An 8,685-nucleotide genomic window follows, 5' to 3' on the forward strand; every position below is an offset into this window, starting at 1 on the left:
ACACCCCCTTTATTTTTCATTCACTAAAGAGCATGCTAGATTTTAGACTTAAGTATTGTTTGAAGTAGGGACTAGCCCCTGCTTCCCAACTAATTTTGTACCCCTCCAAGTCATGCCCCCTCTTATATTTTGCTCAAACTCCGCCTTTGGCGTTGAGTTACTTGGATCGATTGAAAAGGTAGAGTTCATGCAGTTCCCGAGGTAAGAGAATGAAGCATCACATGAAAGAGCTAGGTTTGGTGTTTCGAAGTAACTACGCCACGACTGATAGCTTTACAATAACATGGCATGCTCACCCGATCGGGTATCCGATCATCTATTTCTAGAAAGCCCATCCAATCTCACAATGTTCTGTAAAAGGTAATCCTCCTTCTACCCACTAGCCCTTCACCTAACTCTCATACGTGCGTCTCTTGGTCCTGCTTCTCCTTCCATAAAGGTAGCCTTGTCACAACCCTCTTTTATGGTCAAAAGGCATCCTAAGAGTTCCATTAAGGAGCACCCTATAAGAGGAAGAGGCAATAACCAATGTTCATATCTTGCAAGAGCTATGTCCAAAGCCAAAACCCTGAAGAACCTCAAGAAAATAGTCTCATTGAATTTAGTCAAAGGCCCTCATAATATCAAATATTAGGAACATAAGAGGCTTCTTTTGGGAGTAAGCATCATTTATAACATTGTTAACCCAATTGAAGTTGTCTGGAATTTAACCCCCCCCCCCTCCTATGTGATAAGATCTTGGAAGGGGGCTAACATTTGTTCTTAGTATGCCCCTACACAAAGAAAGTTGGCACTAATTTGAGGTATAGCACCCGCAGGCGTCGTGATCAATGATCGACTCGGATTTGGTCAAGGCAAGGTGGAAGAAGATCAATGCCAAATTAGGAGGAGACATCAAGAAAAGAAAGTTTCCCTTGGCAACATACATTGTCTAAAACATATGGAGGGAAAAAACTACAAAACTATTGAAGGGAAATCGATGAGCGCCCCCATGATAGTGGGTATAATAATGAGTGATGGATTAAGTATCATGTTGGAGGCGAGGGAGTAGTTTGCTATGTGAGAGCAGGGACATTTGTGTCCGTCCTGGTAGTTTTCCTTTTTTTCTGTGCTTTAACCTATGTATATATGTTTTATTTCCCCATTATTAATGAAAAAGCAGAACAAAGACAATAAAGGTCGATTGTACTTCAATCAATGAAGCAATAAAGCCGTATAGTAGTTTCAAGAAAGGATTGAATGGGCATTTGGTATTTATTACTTAAGCTAGACCTAGGGGGAGGGGACTTTGACCCGTGAGATTCATAAAACAGAGGATTTGAAAGAAGAAGAAATAGGGTCGTAATGTTGTGACCTCTTGAATCCTATAGGATTGGAAAAATACATGAACATCACAAATTCAATGATTTAAAAGTACAGGGATGGAAGGTTGCATGCAATATTTTTCGAACGACTTTTGCCAATGTTAGAGAACGATTTAATGCAGCCGGCATCAACATAGGGAAATTCTGGTGTGTTACCGGAAGGGTGGAACAACAATGGTAAGGATGATTCCAAAGGTACAATCGCCACAAAAGGTCTTGCGATTATGACTGAGTTTATGCAATGTCATCTATAAGATTATACCTAAAATGTTGGTGTCAAGAATCAAAATGTTATTGCCAGAGATCATTAGTCCAACACAAAGTGCATTTGTGTCGGGATGCTGATCACACACAATGCAAGACAGGAATATGAAAGCTTTCACACAATTAAAAACTGAATAGATCGAAAGAATGGGCTATGTGCCGTCATCTTGGATATGCATAAAGCTGATGACCACACAAATGGTTGTTTTTTTAGAGAAAATCATGCCAAGACTAGGTTTTGTGCCATAATGGGTTAAGATGATAATCTCATGTGTTACCTCAGTTGAGTACCAACTCAAATTTAATTTGCAAGAAATGCAGACCATCAAATCTAGTAGGGAACTATGACAAGAGACCCCTAATCTCCCTACCGTTTTTATTCTTTTTGCTGAAGGTTTAGCAAGTTCGTTCACTCATGCTGGAGATACAAGAAAACACTAACTATTGTGTCAAGGTATGCCGGGAGGCCCTCAAATTTCTAATTTGCTATATGCAGATGATTCGCTTATCCTAATGAAAGCACATGTGCAAAATGCAACATCTCTACGTACATTCCTTGATGACTATTGCACTACATTAGGTCAAATGGGGCTGAAAGGTGTGACTATTTCAATATGTAGTGGAGAGAGTTTGCAAAAGAATCAATGAGTGGAAAGAAAAGGTTGTATTTAATTAAGTGGAAAAGAGGTGCTTCTCAATGTGGTGGCACAAGCTATCCCTTCATATGTGATGTTGGTCTTCAAAATCCCTATAATATATGTAAGGGAACTACTGATTTGATGACACATCGTTGTTGGGGTGACAAGGAAAATCAAAAGAGAATGCATTGGTTTGCTTGGATGAAGACATGTGTACCAAAGAAGAAGGGTGCAATGAAATTTAGAGATATACACTACTTCAATCTTGCGATGTTAGGAAAACGAAGCATGTAGGTTGATTTCATATTGGCGATGAAATGGATCGATAAGAACAACCCGAACTTGACCGCCTGGTGATGGGTTGGACCCCTGCTAGCTCGATATTCAAAGTAGCTTTATCACTGCCTTCAAAGACTCAGGTTTTATTATCACCAGCAAGAACATCTTCCAGTTCTATAGATATAATATGAAAAAATAAATAGAGAGGAAGGCGTAAACCGATTTAGTTATCTTAGCTCTTTCAGGCAATCTTCTCCAGATCTGCACAAAGGGTAGCAGACAGGGGAAATGCTAAACTGCTGGAACTACATCTCCTGATTCCTTACTGACTTCTTGAGTTTGTTCAGAGAAAAGCCGTGTCCACCTAGTAATACTAATTGTGAACTCTTCTCAGCTCCTCGGACACATTCCTCGAAGCCGTCGCCCCCAGAGCCTCCGCGATGCTCCTCACCTCCGCAATCATCGCCACGACGTCGTTGAGCTTGTTAATCGCAGAGCCAACTCCCTGCAGCCAGTAGGAAGGAGAAGATCAGCTCTTGTGAATAACAAGGCTCACATGTTCCCGCAGGCAGGAAAAAAATGTATATTTCGGATTCAGTATACAACACAAAAAGTCATGGCAGCTTAGATGTTCTGGATCAGTGTTGGTTTATTTTCAGCCACAGAGTTCACAGAAGTTTGAGATACAGGATACATACCACACCGGCGGCTCCTGCGGTTACTGCCATTGGTGCAGTCACTGAACTTAGCCCGGACGCGCACATCACCGGTATGCTGACGGCCCTGGAGATGGAGTATGCAGCTGCCAATGTTGGTGTTGCCTACAATTCGTTGAACATTAGTTATGAATTATTAGTGAAACAAAAAAATAACGGTGCTCGATACTGCGTGCTCTATACTTATATTTAGCATTTTTGCGCTACCTTTTCTATTAGTCCAAGAACACCAGGCTTTGTTGGACTGGAACACTTCCCGCCTTCAGTCTGGATGATATCAGCGCCTTCCTCTTCAAGTAGCTCTGCAAGTCTCATCTGTAATTTTGCACAAAAGGATTCCGGATAAATGCAATTGTTAACTGTTATTTGAAGAAACCTTGTAACTGAATGTATGACAGAGGATGGCATACCTGATCCGGGAGGCTCAGAGTGTGGGGAACTGTTACTGACAACGTGATGTCTGGAAGCATCTTCCTTGTCTCCCTTGTCAGGTTCAGTATCTAAAATTGATCAAACGTGTATTCAAGTTCCCACATAGAAATGATGGTTCGTCTCACTAAACAGATGAACCAATAGCAAAATCGATAAGCTTAATTAGCAATAAGCTGAATATTTTACTTGCTCAGATGAGAATTCAATGCCTGCGTCGTAAAAGGAGTCGTAGTTTCCAATCTCAATCTGCACGAGAGAAGTTTGTGAAGGCCAGTGGCTAGCATAGTAAATAAAATGCAGTTGAACCTTGTTGCACAGGTGCCATCCAAAGTTAGGGACTGACCATTTGCGCGCCGGCGTCTACCGCAGATTGGAATGCTGAAGGATCAACAGAGGATACACAGATCTGCAATATGAAATTTCCACAGTGCACTTCGCATAGTTAACTCCACAGTTGGGTAAAAGAACTATAGTTGATAGTTTCTTATAACTGGATGAATGGTTAGCTCACCGGAAGGTTAGTAAGCTCCAGCGCAAGCTTTACCAAGTCCTGGTCACACGCTATATCAACATGGGTAGCACCTCCCTGCAATCATTAAACAAGATGACAAGCTTGTGATGATGAGTCGCCCTTTAATTATTTCTGTGATATATGCAGGACAGCAACAAGATTATTAAGATAATAGCCTCATGGCAAATAACTGTTATATTTGGATAAGTGGATCATTTTTATATCCAAAGCAAGATAAATCATGGCGTTGACCTCCTAAATACATTTGGATACAAAATAGAGGCACCTGTACTGAATTCCGCTTGTTATCATAAGTTTTTTTAAAGGTTCATATAAAGTTTTCCAGTAATACTTATTAGAAAAGTGTTAGTTGGAAAAGAGTATCAGAGTGGGATGATAACAACAGTTGCTTCCTGAACACTAATAAAAACAGTTGCTTCCTGGATACTGATTTCCCTAACGTTGACTAAATCTGATGAAGATACTTTGTCGCTGCAGCTAATTAACTTGCATTGACAATGACTTCTCCAAAACAAAATTCACAATTGATGTACTGCCATGTGAAATATACTATGTGCTGGTTCTGATTCTTCTGATCAGACAATAAACGAGGCTTAGGTACTAATCAAACGCTGCCTTCTACTTGCAGACTTCTGGATTGACAAGCTCAGCAGTGACCTAAGCTGGCAATATTATCAACTCCAGAGCACATCACCAGCAAACGCAACACCATTATGCTATTCCATCCCAGATAAAGTTCATAGGTTAACATTTCATCCCTCTGCAAGAGCTAAACTGTAAAAAAAAACAGAGCATGGAAAACGAATGCACCAAACAGCATCCACACCTTATCCGCAGCCGTGACGACGGACGCAACATTGGACCTGTCGAAGTTCTGGAGCCCCGAAATGATCTGCGGGTGCAAAAGGCCAATCACTGTCGTCAGAGCCCAGCAGCAACATTCCATCATACATACCAAAGCAATGGAATTTCTATTGCTCTACGCTTCGACCCAGAGATGACTTCTACATCTATCATCAGAGCCCATCAAAGCAATGGAAATTTACTACTGCACGGAAGGTATCAAGATGGATAGAGTGAGACCTTGAGAGCCCTGTTCTCACGGAAGGGCCTGAGCACGGCGTCCTTGGCGGCGGCGGAACCCGCCGAGGCCCGGACGGCGAACACGGCTCGCGCCGCTCCCCGGCTCGGACGGCACTTGGCCGCGGCGAAGGACGGCGCCTGGAGAAGTCCTAGGGAGCCCGGCGCTGCCATTCTTGCTGCTGAAGAGATTTTTGGGAGTGAAAGAGATAAGGAGACTGAAGCAGTGCACTGCACCGGGAAAGGCTCTAGTGTAGATATATGCTATCTTCCACGGTGCAAATGCGTGACAGACACCTGGAATTGAGCAAGAGGCCCTTGGAATTTTGCAAGGTTTGCAGATTGCTCCTCGGCTGTCAGATTAGTACCACATCCCAAGCATCTGAATAGAAGATGCCATGTGCACCATCGTCTCAATTTTTGCAACGTGTGAGTTTTTTGGAGATGCAAATGTAAAACGGCAGTTTTTTTGGAGAAAACATGATAAGTAGTAACATTATTGAAACATACATCGATTAAAAGATTTCATATCCGGCTGCTTAAGAAGATGACATAGAGATCGAATTTTGTCCAGGGGAAACTAGTAATACATGACCATGAGATACATATCCGGCTGCCGCATTTTGACGAACACCTGCCCTGCCTTACTTCCGGATGCCGTTCAGGCGCTCGACGACGGTGATCAGCCCCTGCAGGCACAGCTCGCCGTCGCCGTTGGCCGACATGGCCGAGAACATCTGCCGGTACAGCGCCGAGCCAGGCAGCACGTTGGCCTCCTCCTCCTCCTCCTGGCCGTCGCCGACCTCCAGCGCCATGCCGAGGTCCTTGATGATGTACCGCACGGCGCCCCCGGACGCGAAGTCGCGGCTCACCGCGCGCTCGCCGAAGATGTCCATCACGCGCGACCCCGCGGCGCCCTTGGACACCGCGCCGAGGAACAGCCGCTCGTCGAGCCCGGCGGCGCCGGCGAAGGCCAGGGACTCGCCGAGGCCGACCACCGCGCCGGCCACCGCGATCTGGTTGGCGATCTTGCTGCTCTGCCCGCTGCCGGGCGGGCCCATATAGGTCGGCCGGCCGAGTTGCGCGAAGAGCGGGGCGAGCCAGGCCACCACGGCCTCGTCCCCGCCGGCGAGGAGCGCGAGCGTGCCGTCCCGCGCGCCGACGTCGCCGCCGGAGACGGGGCAGTCCACGGCGTGGCAGCCGGCGGCGCGCGCGGCCGCGGCGACCTCGCGCGCGAGGGACGGGGAGGAGCTGGTGCAGTCCACGAGCACGCCGCCGGGGCGGAGGCCCGCGAGCGCGCCCGACGCGGCGTCCAGGACGACGGCGCGGACGTCGCCGGGGTTGCCGACCATGGTGAAGACCACGTCGGAGGCCGCGGCCACGGAGGCCGGCGAGCCCGCGAGGCGCGCTCCGGCGGCGACCAGGGCCCCCGCCTTGGCCGGCGTGCGCGCGTAGGCCGTCACCGCGTACCCGGCGGCCAGGAGGCGCGCGGCCATGGCGCCGCCCATGACCCCGATGCCGACCCACCCCACCCGCGTGGCCCCCGGCCGCACCTCCGCCGGGAAGCCGAACGCCGTCGCTGTCGCTGTCGCCTCCTCCATCGCCATGACCTCCAGCTCCTTCACTCCCAATCCCCAGCTACCCAAAGCTAGACTTTTTTGTTGCTGTGCTTGCACGAGACAGCGACAGATTTACAATAAACAACTCATCGGCTCCAAAAATGAACATACAGTACAAAATTGCATCACACCATCATCCCCATTCCCCAAACGACGCAAATCATCTTGAGCAGATTGGGAATTTCTCCATGGTTTTTCCTCATGGCGGGAAATTTACAGCAGAGTAGTCGATCGATCAAAACGAAAAAATTACTAACCAAAGAACCGAGAGCAAGTAACAAACAAACAGTAACAGAGTACATAGCTAGCGCTAGCGGCAGGCTAGATGTGGCAGCCGCAGCAGAGGAAGAAGCAGGAGAGCGCGAGGCCTAGCACGACGGCCTCCACGACGTACATGACGCGGAACGCCACCTCGTCCAGCGCCGCCGACGCCGACCCGGCGCGCAGGCTGAGGGACGGCAGCGCCGGCATCCGCTTCCACCGGAGCGACCGCGACAGCGACGACGCCAGCCTCCGGTACGACGACGGGCCCGCCACCCCGCCCCCGCCCGCGGCCTCCGCAGCGCCACCGACGCCAGCGCGGGGCTTCCACCGGCGGCTCCGTGGCAGGTACTCCCGCGGCACGAGCCGGCGCAGCCACCCGCGCCTCGCTGCCGGCCCGATCGTCGCCCCGGCCTTCGCCGCGGCCGGGGACATGGGCGCCGTCCCGGACGCCGTCGTCGTCGTCACCACCGCTGCCGTCTCGGCGATGGCCATCTTGGAAAGTAGTCGGGAGCTCGACGAGTCTTTTGGGTCGGTCTTGGGCGGGGCGGCGTGATTTATGGGGCGAGCAGGAGCAAAGGCGGGTCCTTTTCGCCCGGCCGGGCGGTTTTCATTCCCCGGCTTGACAAGGAAGACAGAGCAACGATAACACGCGCGCGCCTCGGTCGTTTTCGAGCGCTGCACCACGCGATGCCGACGCCAACATTTTCTTTACTCTTTCTGCAGTGAGGTGCCATTTCATTTCTCTTTTCTGTTTTCAAAAGGTGAGAAGCCATATATAGTAGCATTATTAAAGAAGTCTGAGACATCCCTTCAAAAAAAAAGTCTGAAACATATTTCAAAGAAAAAAAATGAGGCATATAAAATCAACACAGGTAACATTTAAAATTACAGACACGTCCAATTAGATGGGTGACTTCTCTTACTCGCCAGCCCGATGGGGCGACGTGAGCTCAGCTCGATTTTTGCACCTGGTCTGCGTAGCCGGAGCCAACATGGACGAGAAGACATCGAATGTTGCTAGGAGGCATCGAGAGTGATGATTCGAAGCATGAATTATCGATCCCGGAGAAGAAAATTGAAGGTCGGGCGAGGAGACCCAACCACATCTCCACACCCCGGGCCAACTACATGAGGGCACCAACTGCTAACAACCTAGACAAGATCTCCTCACAGGCACAAAGATCCATAGTCACCCCGGCCTCTAAGCACCGAAATCGATCGCCTAAGGTGAGGGAGGGTGATGGATTCAACTACAGGACATTGTTTCTTCGAAAATGCCTCGAGACTCCTAGAGACTTCTAGGATTTCAAGTCATTTGTTACCGGGGTGGCAGGCGTACGTGTCGTGTGCAAATATGTTTGCAGTGAGCTATAATAAGAACAAACTATTACATTCATTGAGATAATAAAAATAGTAAGTAGACTAGAATTTCTTTTGCAACATAACACTAGAATCGTCATAAAATAAATAGCAGAAGATTGTAGTCTTGAGAAGGGG

General features: G+C 48.3%; 3 protein-coding genes across 3 annotated transcripts; all 3 read right to left on the reverse strand.

Moving 5' to 3' along the window:
• Nucleotides 1-2,668: 2,668 nt before the first annotated feature.
• Nucleotides 2,669-5,539, reverse strand: LOC119349576 (uncharacterized protein ycf23-like). The gene is made up of 9 exons (XM_037617627.1): nucleotides 5,309-5,539; nucleotides 5,052-5,117; nucleotides 4,205-4,279; nucleotides 4,037-4,099; nucleotides 3,880-3,939; nucleotides 3,672-3,761; nucleotides 3,469-3,576; nucleotides 3,244-3,366; nucleotides 2,669-3,050 (listed from the first exon to the last, which is right to left on the reverse strand). Exons 1-9 carry the CDS (start codon nucleotides 5,477-5,479, stop codon nucleotides 2,919-2,921), a joined length of 888 nt encoding a protein of 295 aa, XP_037473524.1. The 5' UTR covers nucleotides 5,480-5,539; the 3' UTR covers nucleotides 2,669-2,918.
• Nucleotides 5,540-5,786: 247 nt separating this feature from the next.
• LOC119349575 (probable 3-hydroxyisobutyrate dehydrogenase-like 2, mitochondrial) lies at nucleotides 5,787-6,937 on the reverse strand. Its single transcript, XM_037617625.1, has one exon. It carries the CDS (start codon nucleotides 6,910-6,912, stop codon nucleotides 5,950-5,952), a length of 963 nt encoding a protein of 320 aa, XP_037473522.1. The 5' UTR covers nucleotides 6,913-6,937; the 3' UTR covers nucleotides 5,787-5,949.
• Nucleotides 6,938-7,087: 150 nt separating this feature from the next.
• LOC119349577 lies at nucleotides 7,088-7,841 on the reverse strand. The gene has a single exon (XM_037617628.1). It carries the CDS (start codon nucleotides 7,678-7,680, stop codon nucleotides 7,246-7,248), a length of 435 nt encoding a protein of 144 aa, XP_037473525.1. The 5' UTR covers nucleotides 7,681-7,841; the 3' UTR covers nucleotides 7,088-7,245.
• Nucleotides 7,842-8,685: the final 844 nt, after the last annotated feature.

Source organism: Triticum dicoccoides, chromosome 1B, assembly GCF_002162155.2.
Source record: "Triticum dicoccoides isolate Atlit2015 ecotype Zavitan chromosome 1B, WEW_v2.0, whole genome shotgun sequence".
Taxonomy (NCBI): domain Eukaryota; kingdom Viridiplantae; phylum Streptophyta; class Magnoliopsida; order Poales; family Poaceae; genus Triticum; species Triticum dicoccoides.

Excerpts from the sequence above, each read along its gene's own strand:
- LOC119349577 (XM_037617628.1), bottom strand. The coding sequence starts at position 7,680 with ATGGCCATCGCCGAGACGGCAGCGGTGGTGACGACGACGACGGCGTCC.
- LOC119349576 (XM_037617627.1), bottom strand. The coding sequence starts at position 5,479 with ATGGCAGCGCCGGGCTCCCTAGGACTTCTCCAGGCGCCGTCCTTCGCC. Across the intron at positions 4,100-4,204 it reads TGGAGCTTACTAACCTTCCG|ATCTGTGTATCCTCTGTTGA; the intron begins GTGAGCTAACCA and ends TTCATATTGCAG. Across the intron at positions 3,940-4,036 it reads TAGACGCCGGCGCGCAAATG|ATTGAGATTGGAAACTACGA; the intron begins GTCAGTCCCTAA and ends TCTCTCGTGCAG.
- LOC119349575 (XM_037617625.1), bottom strand. The coding sequence starts at position 6,912 with ATGGCGATGGAGGAGGCGACAGCGACAGCGACGGCGTTCGGCTTCCCG.